The sequence below is a fragment of the Lutjanus erythropterus genome, chromosome 5 (genome assembly GCF_056507025.1).
Source record: "Lutjanus erythropterus isolate fLutEry1 chromosome 5, fLutEry1.hap2, whole genome shotgun sequence".
Taxonomy (NCBI): Eukaryota; Metazoa; Chordata; class Actinopteri; order Lutjaniformes; family Lutjanidae; genus Lutjanus; species Lutjanus erythropterus.
In genome coordinates this window covers 25086292-25106385 of record NC_139321.1, presented here as the reverse complement: position 1 = coordinate 25106385, position 20094 = coordinate 25086292, and the positions used below count along the sequence as shown (strand labels likewise).

The following is a 20094-nucleotide window of genomic DNA, read 5'->3' as shown; positions in this document are numbered from 1 at the left end:
TAATAGTTAAACAGTGTTATTGATGTAATCACGCCCTCCCCTCCTGCCCATCCCCGCTGTCACTGATATCTCAAGAACAGTGAACTAATTAAAACACTCCTGGAGTTTGTTTTCATTTCGATCCTCACACAGAAATAAAGTCTTCACTAAACAGCTGTGTCTTTTTTTCCTGCTAAGACACAAGTTGGGACCCGTCGCCCCACTGTGCACAGAGAAGATGCGAAATCCCCATTCAATCATAAATTACACCTATTATTCGTTATTCCTGTTGTGGCTTTCTCTGTGTTCTCTTTCATGTGCATGATGGCACAGCTCACTGTGCACCTGAAATATCAAAATGTCTGACATCAGTGGAGGTACTTTGGCCTCAGCTGATGGGAGGAAGTAGCAATGTGAAGCTGCTGAGCAGTGGTAGAGAGTAACTAAGTAAATTTACTCAAGCAATGTGCTTAAAGGTATAATATGCAGCACTGTTTGTAAATGCAGAATTCAACATTGGCCCTCCATCCCGGCTCAACGAATGAGAGAGAACAAAACAATAAATCGGAAAAATAAATATCATTTTCCAATTGTTTCACAGTGCTTATATTCCAAAGCACAAATAAATGCACCCACACCTCTGCACAACACAGAATTTTGTGCAAATACAGCTGAAGCAATCCTCAGTCTGCTCTGCCTGTGTGTGTGTATGTATATAAAACCCTTTCTGCAGCTCTCACAGACAGAGAGCAGAGGAAAGAGACAGAGAATGCAATGCAACAGCTGGTCGCTACGATTTTATAGAGTCCAAACCTCAAAACCTGCATGTTGTTGGCTACACACTGTTGCCAAACAGACCGAATCCCAGAAAGGTCCTTTCTGCATAGCAAAATAAGAGAAATAAGAAAATACAGGCAGAGAGCTGCAGGATCTCTGCGGATACAGACACCACCACACACTCAGCAGGTCATTAGTGATGATTTAGAGGGATTGTGTGTATATGAGTATATACATCGTTTTGTTTAGATTTCTTTAACTGCATACTATGCCTTTAAGTGCAGTTTTGAAGACCCTGTACTAAATAAATTACTACTACTAAAGTAAATTTTTTACTTTTTACCAGGGTTGTTATGATAGAGATGCCAGCATCAGAAATGTCTCATAAATCTATGCACCAGTCCAATATCACATAATTCATTAGCCCCAAAACAGGACACTGCTACTAGCAGTCCCATACATAGTCCCATATGGTTTTTTTTAACCTGAGCCAGGCCACACAGCAAGGCACAATCATATCACATCCATAGTGGTTTAGTAGTATACAGCTCAGAGATTGCCAGATACTGGACTTTCGGGGCTAATGCTGATAAGATAGTTGGGAGTAAAAAAATTATTGATATACTGACAATATTCTTTATATAAAAATGCCAAATGCAATCAGGGCCCTGAAGCAGTGATACATATTAAACCTGAATTAAGAAAAAGTATCAAGTATACATACAACAATATATAATACAAATATATTTTTCAACACACTGGTATCAGATTGGTACTCTTCAACCGATACTCTAAGTTGAGATATTGGAATTGGTATCAGGAAGGAAACAATAACATCAAAACATCTCTACTTTTTCCCTCCATTATTTTCAGATTATGATTTTTCATGCAAACCATGCGATCATCTTTTTAAAACAATGTTATAAAAGTTAAAATTATGGCATAAAGTAGTTAAATATATACCCATACACCTTTCTTTTCACTGTGTGTGGTGCTCACTCTCCTTTTTATGTAGTTACATAATTACTAAGCAGCAGAGGTTTTGTGGGGAAGTGGGAGATTATTTGGATCAACACTGGGAAAACAACAGTTTGGAGGATTAATGTTAGAGATGTTTTAAAAAACTCAAATCAAACACCTAATTCCAAAAGTTCATACAGTCCCTGCAGCAGTCAGATTTGATACTACACGTCATCAGCATTAAGATTTTTCTTTTCTTTTTTTTTCCTTCCTTGCCAGTAGTGCAAGTGGTTAAGCTGCTGGTTTGCTGGAGCACGTTGCAAACGTTGTGCAGAGGGGCGAGGAAGCACCTGCTTCCAACAAGGAGGTGGAGAAAATGCTCTCATGAAACCGTCCAACAGCAGTGCTTGGCACAGACACTTGTGCAAGAGGTTGGATTGCTCTAAGATTATGCACAGGTTATTCTGATAATCCTGTTCGCTTGATGCTTTGTGGTTTTCCTTTTTTTTCCCCCCTCTTTTTTGGTTTCCAGGAGATTATGGTGTGACCAAAACCCAGTCAGAGTAAATTATGGATTGCCTTTGTGGTGGAGTGGTTGTTACAGTTTATGATTCGCATTTGTGTCAGCTTTCATTTGTGCCTGAACAATGATGATCTTTCCTTCTGCATCTGTGTCGCATTTTAATGCACCACAAACTGTTGCCAGAGTTCCCTGCTGCCGCTGGATAGGCGATGTGCTTTTATCAGACAGCCTCGGATCGCGGTCAGGAGCGCAGGAGCTCTGAGAAGACACCTCTGGACTTGGATTTTGCCCGCTCGGAAGAAAGACACAGCTTTAGTGACAGAAACGCGCAGACAGCAGCGGCATCCTCAGCGGTAAAAGTTGAACTGAAAGTGCACGTTGAGTGAGCAAACTGATGCGCGTAAGAAGGGATGCCAGCCAGGCGTGGCTTGTGTTTGAATATCCAATGTGAGAATGCGTGGGGAGTATGTATATAATAGAGCCTTTCCATCTGATAAACAGAGATATCAAACTGATGATTATAGCAAAGGACGATCAATAAAGTGAGAGGACGCCTCTGGTTCTGGTTTGGAGGAGCACGACGCGCTGGGTACGCTTTGTGCGTGCATGGACCGGACTTGTGTAAACTTTTTTCACCTCCTTGAGTCACCGTACAGATTTTTAAATGCCGTCGCTTAATTTGACAGCTGTGCACACAATGGCAGAGGTCGGGAGTTTTCTGGGGACAATCGACTTGGATTTACAAAGCTTTCCTGCACTCGGGAATATGCCGCTGCCAGAGTCTCCGGTGGGTTTGAATGAGCGGCTGGGGCAGATTGAAGGGAGGCTGCAGCGGGGGTCGCCGACGGATTTCGGGCACCTCAAAGGGATCCTGAGGCGGCGGCAGCTCTACTGCAGGACCGGCTTCCAGCTGGAGATATTCCCCAATGGGACTGTGCATGGGACAAGACAGGACCACAGCAGATTTGGTGAGCGTATTTCTTTAACGTTTAACTTTTTAAACAAGATACAATTAGTAATATTGAAAAGAACTGTCATAAAATTTGTTTGTCTCAATAGACAGAAGCCCTTGGCCATCAACGGCTTATACACAGTTATTTACAGAGAAATGAGGGGTGAACTATGGCCTCCGGTAATTTCGTGGCGAGCAATTATCACTATTACACAATTTAATTAAAGTTTTTAGAGATTTACGAGGCCACTTTATGTAATATATGTTGTACTGTTTTAGATAATTTAGATAATTTTCACCGCTGTCACTCTTAAATTGTGTGAAGTGAGTTTAATTAAGAGGGGTTTTTTTCCTGCCGCACATCCCCAGAGGATGCGCATTCGTGCGTCACTGTCACCTGGCTCGCGCCACACACCTTTTTCTGGCAATCCCCGCTGCGCGTGGGGGGCAGGTGTCTCTCCTCGAGCCGCAAACAAGCAGCGCGTGCCCGCACATGTATGTGCCCGCGCGGAGGCAGTTGTGAAGATCCGGTGTCATTATTAAATGAGCAACATGAAAGAATTGCGCATCCAAAATGACTATCGCAGTCAAAATAGCAAGTTGGACCCACAGAAGGTTAATTAAATAGGTTGAAATCATATTTAAAGCTGCTACAAAGAGTTTTTAACTGGTTATAAGACAGTATCAGTTTAATACTGATGCCACTATATGACCTACGTGAGTAAAGGAGAGCAGCAGAAGAAGTTATTCCTAATGTCTACCTATGATCAGATTCAAGCCTGTGTTTATATTTTACAGTTAAAGTTACAGTGAGTGGTACATTAGCCAGTTAAAAAGAAACAGGAAGAGATTTTTACTTGGATAATTTTTATTTTTAGCATTATATTTTGTAGTTATTATGGTAGAATTACTCCTGCTTTTGCTCACAGGGGCCTCCAAAATCAACAAAATATTAAAGTTCCTTGAAGTAGCTTTAATACAGGATCTGTGGTTGAAACCAGTTGTTTGTCCCCACCCCTTCCCAGGAAGCTCAGGCAGGCTGCTGGAGCACTGCAAGAGCACTGCGCCAGTGCAAGAAGAGCATAACATTATAATTTGACAATAACAAGCCATGTAGGGTCCAACACTGTAAGCTGATCAGCTGTTTGTAGCTGTCAATGTAAAGCTAAGCCCAAAAGCACACTGCTCTTAAAATACACTTTCTGGAGTTGGAGTTCAGTGACTGTCTGCCTTACTGCCTGCCAAACCCCATTAACATATTGATCAATATAACTGTTACAAACATTTACTCTTAAAAGATGATGAATGATTTCTTACAACTCAGAAACAGACAAACTAATTTTGTGAACATTCGGCATTAATTTTAACTCTTCAGCCAAGACTGTAGCAATGTTTTCAGAGTAGCCAGTATTTCAATTTAGCATGTTTCCTCAATATCTGATGACATATCATGGCCATTTTATGATTTATTACATTAAAAATATTACAGATTTGTCCTTTAATGTAAACGGAGTGAGGTGCGGCTCGTGGGAGAACGATAAACAAATGAGGTCAGAGGGCAGATACACACATGTCTCGCGCCTCATGTCCATGCAGTCATCTCACAGGTGCAGGCCGGCTCGCTCCGCTGCGGAATAACCCGAAATTAAAGCATGACCACTGCGGAATTCAGGCAAGGTTTAATGTTCAGATTTGAGCCAAAAACAAGCCAGTTTACAGGGATGGGTGGTCCGCTTGTTTGTTTCTGGCTTCACTTAGCTTTAAAATGCAAGGTCTTTTGTCAGAGCTGCAAGGAGGACATGGCTTTGATTAGAGGGATATGAAACACACTCTTCACCCCACTAAAAAATTAGAGGGATGTTCTCTGTCATCCTCTGGCATCGGATGAGGTCGTGGAGATGGGGACCAGGTGGCTGTAAGCTGGCCGGCCTCTGCCAGTCAGTCAGCAGCACACAGCCAGCTGGATCCTCTCTGACTAACCCCTGCATCATCACAACAGCCAATAGCTTTTAATTTCACCGGTTGTTCCCCTGTCTTTGAAGTACACATGTTCACTTTGCTGAAACTTCCTGTGAGTCAGCAGCCCACTAAACAACTTAGCCACATCTCAGCTTCATGAAAGTGACTTCTTGGTCTGTATTAGTAGCTGGTTGGGAAGTTCCAAAGACAGGATGAACACATTTATAGACACCACAACCTACTGTGATTAAATGAGTGATGTATGTCCTCTAGACCACCAAACTAAAAAAAGAAAGAAAATCAAAGAAATCGTCATCTGGTGCTGTGAATTTTAGTGCAGTCAACTAATCTTTTCTCATAAACTTAATGTAAATATACATATATAAGTCTTACTTATTTATTTTATTAAGTTACTTAAGCTTAAGCTTATTGGACATGTTTTATCAAGTACAACTGAATCAAGTTTATTGACCAGAAAAGTTTACTGGTTTGGAATCATTACTAAATTACCTCAACTTGTCTTTTCAAATTCAGTCAACTTAAGGCAGCCCAGACATGAACTTAACATGAAGTTAAAATATTTGTGTATTTTTACAGTGAGTTAAACAGCACATTGCATGACACACAATAAATATGTGAAACAAATAATTTGCAGAGGTCACCAGTAAAAAATATAAAGCTTTCACTCCCAAAACCAGTTAATTAACTGGTACATATATTTACTGGTCTTCTGTTACATAAATGGTGGCAAGGATGGAATGTAACTAAGTACAGTTACTCAAGTATTGTACTCAAATACAAATTTGTAGTACCCGTATTTGAGTAAATCTCTGTTTACAACATTTTTTTACTACATATATCTCCCAGCTTTAGTTACTAGTTACTTTTTCAAACTACAATTTTTCATACTCTTCCTTTTACTTGGGGATAAGTTTTACGAAACTGAATGGAGACCACTTGTTGCTGTGTGTGTTTTTGTGGACTTTCCTGACTGGTGTCTGTGCATTGTGTGTGTGTGTGTGTGTGTGTGTGTGTGTGTGTGTGTGTGTGTGTGTGTGTGTGTGTGCATTGTTTGACCTCAGGTATCCTGGAGTTCATCAGTCTGGCAGTGGGTCTGGTCAGCATCAGAGGGGTGGACGCTGGACTCTACCTCGGCATGAATGAGAAAGGAGAGCTCTATGGGTCGGTGAGTCAAAAAAAAAAAAAGGAGAAAAAACTCCTTTCATTCATACAACCCCGCCCTCACTCACCATGCAGCCCAGAGTCTCATTCACAACAAGTCTGGCACTTGATACACGTGACTAGCTTTACAGAATACACTATTTTCTAGCCATTCTCAGAAAATAAATGAAGCTCTTTTTTTACAATATATGTCTGAGCACTGAGCTCCAAAAAATGAGTTTTCAGGAGGAATCTGAGAGTCAGTTTGTTATCAAGGTTCCTGTTCGTGGCAGATGGGAAAACCACAGTGAGACAAAACAAGTATGTTTCTTTTACTGAGTCTCACACACTCTCTGTCACATATTTCCCCCCTCCTGCTGCTTTCCTTCAGTATTAAGACAGTAGGTCCAATAAATAATGATGACTTTTGGACCAAAAATAACACTGGCAGTCAAAAAGAAAAGAAAAGAAAATCTATCAGAGAAACTTCCTAACTTGCGGTTCTTATCTTGTGTACGCATGGTAATTAGGACCTGATTTAGGAAAACGACAGAGCAGTCCTTAACTTAAGATAGGAAACGAACCCCCCAAAATCTTATATAAACTCTCCTGACTTTAGGATAACTGTTGTTGATGAGCTGTCCTAATTTTCACTTTTCCAACTGTAGTAACATACTTGCTAACAGTAGTTTTAGCTGACAGTAGCTGACTGTAGCTGATTCTGAAGTTTAGCCCAGTCTCTTTCTTTTAAGTCCCAGGTTAGCACTTTTGTACATTTCCCAAAAAAGATTTCTCTACGGATTTTTCCGAAACCTCTAACTCATCTACTTTGAAGCTGTTGATGTTGTTTGTATGTTTGTTGAAAAAAAACAAAACAAAGTTGTTTAGTTTGCCAAGAAGCTGAAGAGTAGTGTCAGTTGCTAGGTAACAGATATAAAAGTTGAAAAGCAATGTTGGATTGTGTATTTAAAATGTCCTAATCTGAAATAAGATAGGATGAAGTACGACAAGACTCCTAAAGTTAGTTAGAATTTTCTTCTGCAATACCAAATTGGTAAAAATGTTATTTTAGACTCTTCCCATCTTGACAGCCCGTTTTACATATGAAGGGAGATTTTACAGAGAGCAAACTAACCTCTTCATTTAGTTTTGAGATAGAAATATTTACATATTTTCCCAAAGTGGAGACAGGAACGTTTGGAGTCACTCTGGACGCGTGGTGTGGGTGAACTTGGTGGAGATGATTACCTCTCTGTGCACAGCTGCTCTCAAGTTTGGACTGCAAGTGTTAAATAGAGAATAATTATCTTGTGCTTTCCCTGCAGTAAATGTAGCACGTAGAGAATATCTTTTTCATCCTGGCTGACTTTGTCTCACGTGTGGTTGCTATCTGGAGACAGAGGGAGAGGAAAGCGAAGAGATAAAGACAATGAAGGGGAAGAATGTGAGGGTTACCTGTATCAGGTGTCCCAGGGCATTACCTGAAGGCCTCTCAGGTCCCAGACTCCCCCAGGCTCTGAACATTTCGAACAGAGGCTACTTTTAAGCACGGCCATTATGTTGAAAGTGCAGATATTGTTACTGCATGCTATCAGAGTCTGGCATCCTGGAGCTTTGACCCCGGGGGAGGAGGGGGTGGGTGATGGTGGGAGGCAGTGATTTGTGGGAGCGGGGAGTAATTGCACACCTGACTGAGTCACCTGACTGACAGAGGGAGCGATGTAGACATGTCTGTCTGAGGCTGAGAGGCCAGGAGGTGGAGGGGGGGAGATAACAGGTAGAAGGGCGCTTCCGTCCCACAACCACCAGACCTTGACGAGCTTTTTGATCCAATGAGGTTTGTGTGTGTGTGTGTTGGTGTGTGTGTGTGTGTGTGTGTGTATTAGGATGAAGCTGGCCCAGTCATGTGCCCTCAGGGCTGTGTTTACAGACAACAGCCTCACCACACAGCCGCAGCCAAGCAGAGCCTGACAGCCAATCAACAAAATTGCTGCTGGAATAAAAACTGAGACTCTTGCACAAACACTTGCTAGAACTATAACGTGTGTTATTAAAGGCAGAGATTGACTGATCGCTGTGTGGAGAAGTCACTTTGTCTCAATTGCCAGAAAAGTTAGTCCAAGGGAAAAGATTGTCTGGGAGGGAGAATCGTAAATAGCAACTGTTTGGGACACCCTTAAAAATGGGGTGTATATTTGGCGGTGATACCCCTGAGTCAACTTGAGGTTCGACCCTCTTGCAGAACGGCTGCATGACTGACTGGTCTTGGCAGGAGAACAGCTCTAACTCTGATGTCTCTTATTGTTCTCACACACTCACTCGGCCAGCACACTCTCACCTGCTGAACCCGCAGCCATCGCTCATGCTGCGCTGTCAGTGAGGGCCGAAGTTTTCAGAGCTGCTGTGTGTGTGTGTGTGTGTGTGTGTGTGTGTGTGTGTGAGAAAGAGAGAGAGAGGGAGGGAGGGAAGATTGCACTGTACGTCTGGTTGCTGTTCTTCTTGCATCACAGGGAGGGAAATAATTCTCCATGCACAACGAGAGGTTAACAGGTCTGAGGAATGAGTGTGGGGCGTGAAGTGAAAAGGCGCTCGTAATGACTTCCACTCTTTTGTCATAATGAGCACCTGCCTCAATGAGTTTCTACTGGTTCATTTCAGCTTCCAAGTGCAGTTCGAGACAGTTAATGAAATACATAACACAATACATAACTAGTACACCAGGCAGAGTGGTATCTGGATGCAAAGTGGAATCCATCTTCATCAAACCTGCATTTGTTGCAGTTGTTTTCTCACTCAATGCTTTGTGAGCAGGGCTTTAGCACAGGGGTTCCCAAACTTTTTCATGCAAAGGTCCCCCACAGTAGATACACATTAGACCACGGACACCAATCTGAGACGATTTTGTCTTTAAGTTACCATGAATGGCTACATTGCCTGTAAAAAAAAAAAGGTGGCTACTGCTTATAGTAAGCAGTAGCACTGTGCGTTACAACCTCCTGCCAAGCAGCTAATGCGGTCCATGAATTTAATGCGATGAAGGAGAGTGGTCCTATTAGGTGACTCTTCTCTTGAACACAGCCAAACAAAACAGCTTTAGAGACCAACGAAGGCGAGTTTGATAACATGGAACAGGTTACAGTATTGAGGTGGTTTCTAGTACCCTGAGCCATGGCTAACCGAGCTAAAGGCAGTTGGCAGTTAGATAACTTACTTTAGCAACACTTAAAGCTATCTGTCCATCAGGAAGCTGTGCAAACAACTTCGGTACGGCGTTCCCTGTCAGTTGCAGAGGCTGTGTCCTTCGCTTTGAGCTACAGTGTTCTCTAGGGGGCTGCTGAGCCCGGTTCAGAAAATATTTTCTTCATTAAATATGATCCAGTTTCAACCAAATCAGCGAAAAAGTTATAAAGTTGTTCTTTTGTACAGTGAGGCTTGTTTCCCTGAAACACTCCGGTTCTCTCTGGCCAACAGATGTATTCTCCTTCCAAGTTCCACTGCGTCGTAAGCAAGAAAACGTGTCATTGGATGCAAATTCAGTGTACACCCCTCAGAGCAAGATGAGTCATCAGTTTTTAATCGTTTTCCAGGAAAAGACAAATTCTGAATTACCATAAAATATACCCGAGAATATCTGCAGAGCAACTTTTTTTTTTTTTCACTGTTAGGCCCAACCCTGGTGTATAGGTGATGTATAGCGCAATGATATATATGATACATGTCTGAATGATAAAAACACTCAAATGTAGATTTTGACTTCATGGGAACTTTAAGGAATCTTCAGTCAATCAATGATCAATCTAGGAACTTTATAAATTACAATCAATCAAAATGGCCAACCCTATTTCTTCACTGGTTGTTCCAACTTCCATAATATGCGATAAAAGGTAAAATATTTTATTCCTCTTTTTACTGGAGACCACCTACAACAGACTCAAAGACCGCTGTTGGTACCTGGACCCCCAGTTTGAAAACCACATGACTAATATGTTGTTTTCTCTCCTGCAGAAGAAGCTGACAGCAGAATGTGTGTTCAGGGAGCAGTTTGAGGAGAACTGGTACAACACCTACGCTTCAACTCTGTACAAGCACACAGACACGGGACGCTTCTACTACGTGGCCTTAAACAAGGACGGCTCGCCCAGGGAGGGCGGTAGGACTAAAAAACACCAGAAGCTCACCCACTTCTTGCCCAGGCCGGTGGAGATTGAAAAGATCCCACAGGCGTACAGGGACTTATTCCAGTACAGGTGACCAGCGCTTACACAGGGGGAAGTGGTTACAGTTGGAGGAACGGAGATTAAAAAAGGGGAGTGTGAGGATGTTGTGGATATTTTGGACCCGGTACAGAACTGTTTACCATCAATTCCCCCTGAGGTCACTGTGTTTACGCCTCAGCCCACCACCGAGCACGTTACAGCGCTGACATAAACATTGTGCATGTTCCCGGACACAGTGCAGTGGACTTGTGACCTCATAGAAGAGGGAAAATGATCTTATAAAACCACTGCGGACATGGATGCAGGAGGCCCACATGACCACCCAGCTGTGGGGCGATCAAGACGATCCAGTCAGGTGCCATGTTTTCTCGATAACCACTTTAGATACTGAAGCCACATGCAACGACAAGTGGAGTCGTGGCTCTTTTGCGTAGCACTAAGCTGGTGTGGACAAATTCATGATGGACTATGAGGACACCAAGAACAGACTTTTATGAGCTCTAAATGATGGAAAGCACTGCAGATGTCACATGGTGCATTTGTCACTGTACACAGTCATGGTTAATGTAAAAAAGGGCACATTCCACATTTGGACAGATAGGTAAGAGAAGAAGAAGGGTCAGAAATACACAAACTATGTGCTGCATGCATGTTAAGTGACGGGGTTGGGATCATCAACATATTATAAACATAAACAACACGACAGCTCCCATAACTTGAAGCCAAAACATCTCAATTGCCCCCTGGTGGCTGGTTGCAGTGTAGGTCACAAACTCTGCCCTCTCCATATTAGCAGAGGAGACATGTATGCCTTTTCCTTACATGTGTGCTTGCTTGGCTTGACTTGGAGGTGTCTTTTAACGGAAGATGAGCTTAGCTCAAGTCAAGCTGATGTAAATCGGCGAGTAAGCTCCCCATTATTTCTGTTATGTTTTACTATGAAGCAGCAAATCCAGGAAATGTCAGGTTTTCATCAGCTGCAACGTAACATGACTCCTATCCAGCTGAACATGAACATTAAACAGTAAAACGAATCAAACCACAGAGATTCAGTTAGAAGTTACACCAGTACTGAGGTTGTGTCATGGGTTGGCTGCAGTCTGGCACGCTTTGGCCCCACTTTGGAGATGGTACCATCTAAGGCACGACTTGGCACAGCTTGGCACATTATAAGAGGTAATAGAAATGCAAAGTAGCATGGCATAGTTTGACTTGACATGGCCAAATGTGCCAATAGAAAAGCCCCTATTGGCCAAACTCAAAAGTCTAAGTACTTACATTTTTCTCAATCATCGTTTCTGTTGTTTTAGATCATATCACGCTGATGTCTGTTCAAGCGTTCATGTTTCTGATAAGTTTGCTTTTAATTAGTTATTTGATGCTATAAAAAAAGGGTTTCATGTCATGATTGACAGCTGAGCCCTGCTCACAATTGAGTTGGCTGGTGGTGTGGGCAGGAACTTGAAAGCGCAGCTCCAACACTGATCATTACTGCACAGACTCCAAACTCCAAATGATGTCCCCAGCACTAGATGTCAGCACTGGCATCCGGGATATTTTGGCTTCATTTTTGTACAATGGGAGGAAGTGAAGACGCCTCATTCATCTTTATTTATGTCAATGGTTGGGATAGTCAGGTACTTAAGAGTCTGTGAGGAGAATGTCTGTGAGGCAGAACTGGAGTTTTATTAAGTCAAAGATGAAAGAGGGGGACTAAAATCTCTCAGATGAATGTGTGATAGATGAAAGAGCACTTACTGCACATCCCCAGTCCCAGCTGTAGGCTCGCTTGTCCTCAAACATATAATCATCAGAGTCAGAGTAATTATCTCATTCATCACATTTAAATGAAAATATCAAACAGCATCGTGTGGAAATTGTATGCAAAACAAGTGATTAAGCTCGGGACAAAAGCACTTCTCTGACTGCGGTTGTAAAGAATAAATGATGGGGTTCTTTTTAAAAGGATGGTGACTTGTAATGTTCAGCGTGTCAGGAACATTATTAAAAATGCAAGCAGCTGAGGTGTACATATGGGTGATCCTATTTATGAGATGTACAATATATTTATTTTCTACATATAAAGTATAAATATAAATCTATATATTTATTTATTGCAAAGACTTTATTTTGTAATGAACTTGAAGTTATCTGGACTGTAGATTCTACTGAAATTACACCAAAAAAAAACAAACAAACAAAAAAAGAACTGCAATGAACATGACAATAAAATTGTCCTGCTATCGAGAATTCATTGTGAGAGACTATTTCTGCTTGGATGAAAATGTGATGTACCAATTAAAACCAGATATAGAATCTATGTAAATGTTGCATTTCTTTCCTTTTATTTTCAGCCTTGTTTACAGCATTCAGCCACTCCAACACTTGGAGTGTTCGGTCCAGACAAACAATCTTCACTGTAAACTCCAATTTGCTCACTCAGCTTAAAAATTCAATGTAACAGCTCAGTTGGTTGGTTGGGTAAACATATTCAATTTGCTAAAGACATTAAGTTGAAGCAACATTCATATTACATTTTCTCAGTTTGAAGAGTCAGTTCTTCATTTCACTCATAGAACTTACAGAACATTTACCTGTATATGTTATGAGAGTTTTTTTTTTCTTTTTGTGGTTAGCATAATACTGCCACTTTTGTTGTAATGTTTTTTTTTTGTTATTTTAAGTTAACACAAATTATGTGGTTTTTTTAAACAAGAAATGAACATTTCTAAAGTCCAGACCTGTTTTATTTTTCTTTGTTCCAATAACAACTGAACAAGCTTGGTAGTTTGGTCAACCTTCTTTTCTGAGACATAGAGGGTCACATCTTAGATTAAGTTACGCTAATGTTAGCAAGATGTTAGCCAGCTACCTAGCTACTGTTAGCTAAGCGCTAACCAACTAGCTAGCTAATGATTTATGTAGATTAGAAAGCTAATTTGCTAGTGTTTCGCTAACATTTGCGAACTTAAACTGTGAATATATGTCACTTTTACACAATCCCCAGAAACATTTTTAAATCATCGACAAAATTTGGTTTTCTTGTCAACATAGATGAGCCATGCACATAACATATCTAACTACAGGAAGCAGGAAACTCTCATTGGACCACAAAGCAAAAAGGGCCGGGATTTTGGAAGGGTCAATTTACTACATGTCATATGAATATAAAAAAAACTGAGTGGATATTTTTACAACCTTCATTCATTCAGCTATCAAAATATATGCTGAGTGCACAACATATGTGTTGTTAATTTGTCTTGACCTGATTAGGCTATGTTGGCTTTACAAATTTTAGCAAAATGAACTGAAAAATCAAAACTTGTTGACTTAAAAAAGATCGTCACCAAAAATTGTAGATTTCTTTTATCATAACAAAAGTGATTTTGGGTTTGTTAATGTAAGATAGCAGTGCTGAGAGACCATTATAATGCAGCATGCTCATCATTATTAAAATACCTGACATGTAATTACTTTAAAAGCAATTACCACATGGCATTTTGTCCTGCTGTCCAGAAGACAGACAGAAAATGAAGTGGAAAGCAGATATTTTTCCCAGAGGAGAGCACCAAAACAATCCCATGCCAATTTGCCCTCATAAACCCTTTACCAAGTAATGTGCACAGACCCTCTCTGTCTCCACAAGGTCTTAGTCAGCCTACATCCACCGTACAAAATCAGATTCCTTATGCAACTGGATCCCAACTCCTAATTGGCTTTACACATCAGTGTGGATTTAGTGCAGTGATTGGTTGTTGGTTGCAGGGGCCTCACAGACTCCACGGCAGTGCTGTCTGCAGCAGGCCTTCTCTTCAATGGACAGAAACAGCTGCCTGCTGCACTGAGAACCAGCAGGGATGTGCTGCAAACCTGGAGTGGTGGTAATCTGGGGCTGAGAGGGGATGGGATCAACATTTCAACATCTGCAATAGTTGTAATGTTTCTCCACTGGCAGATATCTGTAAGCTGTGAGAGCAAGCTCCCCTGGGGGGAGGGAATGGAAAAGTCAAAGACATGCAGGGGAAAACCCTGGCAGACTGAGAAATGAAAACAATACCGGGAGAGGGAAAAATAGATGAAAGATTGAAGGGAGAGGAGAGTGGGACAAAAGGCACTTAGTGCTGTGAGTGTGAAATTCAGGGACACTGCATCAGAGTATCAGCTATCTGACTTACAACTGTTAAAGGAATAACTCTAAAATTTGAGAGGTACATTTTGCTTTCTTGCAGTGAATTACATAAGAGGATTGATACTCTCATATCTGTAGAGTCAATGTGAAGCTGGAGCCAGGAGTCAGTTAGCTTATTACAGCTTTAGCATGTTTGTTTATATGGCCAGAATCAGCTATTGAAATTGAGATTAGTCAGTTTTGTCCACAATTTTATGTTTGGGTAGTCAGTATTGGAAATACATGATTCTGGTTTCAGCAGCACAGATAAACTACTGGGCAAACGCCATTTCAAAGATGGGACAGTTAGCTTAGCTTAGCATAAAGACTGGAAGCAGGGGGAAATAACTACCCTGGCTCTGTAAAATGGTAAAACAAACTTCAGATGCTCGCTAGTTAACACAATGTAACTGTTTTGTTTAAACCTGTAGAAAAACCCAAGGATAAAAAAAAGTCAAGCTGTGGTTTTACAGGTAATAATGAGGTTCTTGGTCGGGCACAGTGACTCTGAGAAGTCTGCATTGGTTGTCTTGCAAACCAAGAACAGTTTCCTAATAGGAAACCTGTAAGATTTTGTTGTTTGAACAGAGCCAGACTAACTCTAGCTGTTTGACAACTTCTAGTCTTTGTGCTGAGGTAGGCTAACCGGCTGCTGGCTGTAGCTTCATATTTACAAGCTCATCTAACTCTTGGCAAGAAACCAAGTGCATTCCCCAAAGTGTGAAACTGTGCCTTTAATCCTGGAGTATTCCATAATTCCATAATAATCTTTAGGCATAATGTAATTTAAGCAGTTTGAGAAAACTTCTTAGACTTCTGCTCCTCCTTTTGGCTCTGGTTTTAGGCTTTAGAAAATCTAACATGTGATGGGAGACTTTGGCCAATCACATGTTGGTAAGACAGTTTATTGTTGAGTCTCATTTCTAAAATGTCAGTATTTGAAAATCTGGGAATGAGACTCAACAATCAACCATCTTAAAGCCACCAATCCAAAGTGTCTCTAATATGACAGCCTGCTCGAGACTCAACTATCTTTCTCCAGAATGGCTTATTGCACCTTCAATTTTACACAAAACCCAAATTCCCTGTTTATTGATTGAATGATTCAGACTAAATAGGGAACTGGATAGAAATTATAGAGATAACTTTTAGATCCTGACAGCCAGGACAAGATCAGAAATGGTGTATATGTTAATCAATAAACTGTGGTCCAGAAACTAAATTTATGTTTCAACTCATTCAGAAACAATGCTATGTAGTTTCCTGATTTCCTGATCACTCTGCACTAATTTTCTTTATGTCAACTATCAAATTAAGGCATAAAATGCTCCCAAAATACTGTATAATAATGTTGACAGATTTTTTAGACTCTCAAATATCAATATTAGTATAAGCCTCAAATAATTCACTGTTTAGGTGCACATGTGTGATAAAAACCTTGTGAAAGACCGACAACAATAAGAAGCAAATCAGAGTGTCCAAATCTCTAACCACCATCGCCCTTTATAAATTCAGTCAGTGCAAAGGAATGCTCTGTAAACCATTTCAGTCCTGAAAAACAAAAATGACTCCAACACAGGAGCTGCTCATCCTTTTGGTCACTTTATTAAATGTTATATTAAATACTTATCAAGATAATAGCAGATCAGATTCATGGCAAATCATGTTGGTGTATTTACTAACATACGAACATTCTTAGAGGAGGGCCAAAAAGTTTGTCTACATTTTTATGAAATACACCTTGTGCAAACACAGGAGCCAACTAGAGACAACAGGCGTCTCTTCATGAGAAATGTACAGATTCCTCGTGGTTAAGAGCTACACCAGTTTAAGCATTTAGAAGCAAAAATGTGCCAAAGTAGAATACAGGTAGTCTGGGGGGCCTGCCTGGTGCGACTACAGTGTCCAGAAGGCATTTCTCACAAAGCAGAGGACACAGATCAGCCAGATATAAGAAGATTTCCGGTCTTCACTCCATCAAATCCAGCGAGAAAACAAACATTTCTAACTTTGACGAGTAAAGGGAAAAGTTTTGGGCCCTGTGACACCCGGCTGATCTGGCTGTGCTTTGTGAGACCCAGTTGCTCACCCGAGCTCGGGATCAACACAAGTGGAACATAAACAATGAACAGGACGCACAGTGCTATGCTAGACAACACGTGACAATGAGAATGATGTTACAAAAAGGTCATAGGAACCGGCAGGCAGTTTTTGAACAACACAAGCATTCCATTATCATGTTCAGCGACAACTAATGTAAACACTTAAAAGCATAATAGAAAAGATTCTCAACAAATCTCAGAACTTTACAGAGCTTGTTTTTTTAGGAAATGAATATAAGGCCATTTTTTTTTTCAAGATTTTTGTCTTTTTGTTGACTTAATCAATTTCTTCTATCTCCCAAAAAGAGTAGGACGTTGCAGCACCATCAGCTGTCTGCTTTGCTAGATATTGGTGAAGGAATCTACTGGGGCTAATTAATCATGTAGAGCTTTACATTAGAGTCCTGTCACCAACGACACTGGTCCCACTCAGGTTTAGTTCGGCATTTAAAACAGTATAAAAAACTGAGTTTAAATAATAAGGACACCCTCTTAAGGGGAGAACAATACAATGCTTAAAAGCATTGGGGGTAGAACTTTTTTGTCTTTAAATACATGAAAAATGAAGATATAGAACTTGAATAACATTAAGGCGGTATATACATGTTTTTATTCTGTCGAAACTCCTATTGGACTCCTTTCACACAGTCATTTACACATTATATCCCACCTTCTCTCAGTGAACTACAGAATAAAGGACTGAGAGTCTATCCCACTTGAGGCCCCAGTGGACAGCAGCCTAGTTTCCAAACTACTCCACCCTCTGATTGGTGCACCAGTTTGCGTTGAGCTCTGAGCGGTCTCACAGTGCGTTTTGTTAACAGAGAACTGACTGGGCCTCGCTCAGACTGGGGCCACTGGGAGCCGGCAAGCTGAGTGTGTGTGTGTGTGTGGGGGAGGTTGATAACGAGTCCCTCTAACCTACAGGCCCTTGGAGGGCCCAGGGTTCTTGCCCAGGCCGTGGAGCTGCTGGTAGATCCCCAGCAGGTCCATCTGGCTGAGCCCGCTGCCTCCCATCATGCCATTCTGCAGGGCCAGCTGGTTCAGGTAGCTGGCCTGGTTGGCCATGGCCAGCTGCTGCTCCTGAACCTTCCTGTTGGTGATCAGCTTCTGCACGAACATCATCAGCTGAAGAGGAAACGAACAGAGACACAGCTCAAATAACTGCAAAATTACTACTAAAGATAAATAAGTAAGAAGATATCAGACAAGAAAAACAACTGAAATCAAAACACCCAAAACACTGAGGTATTAATATTATGGCTTGTTGAATTATTGAACTAAGTACAAGAGAGCTAGTACACAAAATACTGGTTACTGGAAGAACTTAGGTTAAGACAGGAAATAAGATTGAAAGTTTACACATACTACAATAACCTGGTTGCAGTAAAATTCACATTTACTGGCTGACCAGATTTCCCCAGTTCTGGAGACAAGAAATGTTTCATTTATTTAACACAATAGGTAATTTCATGCAACACAGAGCTAAGGCTGGGCAATATATCCATATTATAATTGATATTATGATACGAGACTAGATATCGTCTTAGATTTTGGATATTGTTATATCTTGATATGGCATAAGTGTTGTCTTTTCCTGGTTTTAAAGGTGGCATTACAGTAATGTGGTGTAGTTTTGTGGACTTATCAGCGTGTTCTAGATGTTCTATTATTTTAATTTTAGTCATTATATCCACATTACTGATAGCTATCAAGAATCTCTTTGTGTTAATATTTCATGAATGCACCCACTGTGATCTCTACAATATTGTTACAATATCGATATTGAGGTATTTGTTGAAAAATATAATTGGATTTCGTCCATACTAACCACCCTTATACAGAGCCTTTAATCGTGACCAGTGAAGTGTGTCTTTCAGTATTCTATACAAAAATATTAGTTTTTCACTGTGTTCTACACTTTCAGCTATGACTGACAGGTCTCTGGTCTCTTTCTGCTCCGTCACTTTGTTATACATTAACGAGAGCTTCATACACCAAACTGGCTTGGGGTTCATGTACAGAGTGAGAGGGAGAGCGTGGGACGAAAGAGGGAGGCTATGATACAAGTGTGTGGCTGAATTTGTTACGTTATCCTGCACTTTTGAGTTTACTGATACTCCGTTCTCTTTCTGTCCTCCCTGAGTCTAAACAAGTCATAGACTTAATTCCTCAAACTGGCCTGAGCTACAATCACCGCCTCACGGTTGCATGCCTCTGCCAACCAGTCAAACTGCAGTTTACATCAACCTCCGTTCAGACTCATGAAATTTTGAAGGAATTTATTGTTGCTTGAAGGAATGTTTTGAATAACACACTGTCTTTACTTCATTCAGCTGGTTAGCTCCACTATTTTAGTGGAAGAGACTGAGAATGAGAGGCAAAGCTCACTAAAAAAAGTACCGACTGGAGGATCAGATATACGCTGAATTAAACACAGACTCATAATATGGTCATAGATGTTAGGTCACCATCTCTCGTATGCGTGTGTGACGGTATTTGAGAAGTAACTATGCGGTTTTGATTTTATCGGCACATCAAGATAGGGAAAAAGACTTGGGGCAGGTCGGACTGAGTTTTAAAACCAATTTGAAGTTGATGTCTTGCAGAACATTTTGTTTTGTGATTTGTTTTTTTCATGTCTCTTCTTCTTGCAGGGTAATATGAAGAAAATCAACAAACTGACATGTCATTTTCAGCCTGCATCAGACTGACTGATACTCAGAAAGCTGTAACGTAGTTCTCTTATGTAGTTCACCATCATTTACTGGGCTTCAAGACTTATTAAGGATGAGAAATATGATTTTAAATTCAAATACTATATACTAAACGGCCAGATATAATTAATTTTGATTCAAACTAGCTACAAAGTTTGATCAAAAAAGGAGATGCAAAAGCACACATTTGCTAACCCAAGTCTAATAGTGGTGTTCAGGCTTGTATCGGTGTGCATATGACGTGCTACACTACAGCATTACAGCTTAGTTTTCATAACAAAATGGGCAAGTTTCTTGATAAAATTTTAACAGCAGATACTGTATTTCAGTCACCAGTTACTTAAGCTCATCCACAGAGCATTTCTTACCGTCTGCTGCCTGGTGAGGACGTCCCTGTACACGACTTCCCTGCGTTTGAGCTCCAGCTCCACACTGGCCTGTCGACCCAGAGCCATGGACTGGACCTGACTCTCTGTGAGTGTCGGATTCTCCTTCCACTGTGGGGAGAGAAGACGGCGCTCACATATTTACTTCAACCACCATCACAGCTCTGTTGCAGTGACAGAAAGATGACTTTAT

The 20094-nt window shown here is 41.0% G+C and overlaps 2 protein-coding genes across 4 annotated transcripts in view; one reads left to right on the top strand and one right to left on the bottom strand.

The window, feature by feature from the left end:
* Positions 1-2138: 2138 nt before the first annotated feature.
* Positions 2139-11012, top strand: fgf16 (fibroblast growth factor 16). Its single transcript, XM_084719361.1, has 3 exons — positions 2139-3207; positions 6233-6336; positions 10317-11012. Exons 1-3 carry the CDS (start codon positions 2904-2906, stop codon positions 10560-10562), a joined length of 654 nt encoding a protein of 217 aa, XP_084575487.1. The 5' UTR covers positions 2139-2903; the 3' UTR covers positions 10563-11012.
* Positions 11013-16279: 5267 nt separating this feature from the next.
* The window catches only part of atrx (ATRX chromatin remodeler), a 43049-nt gene continuing 39234 nt past the window's right edge, over positions 16280-20094 (bottom strand). For all 3 annotated transcript variants that reach the window (XM_084719360.1, XM_084719358.1, XM_084719359.1), the window contains exons 33-34: positions 19884-20012; positions 16280-17926 (exon numbers count right to left, since the gene is read on the bottom strand). In XM_084719360.1, the coding sequence (XP_084575486.1) occupies positions 17720-17926; positions 19884-20012 (336 nt within the window). In that variant the 3' untranslated portion in view covers positions 16280-17719. The remainder of the gene's footprint in view (positions 17927-19883; positions 20013-20094) is intronic.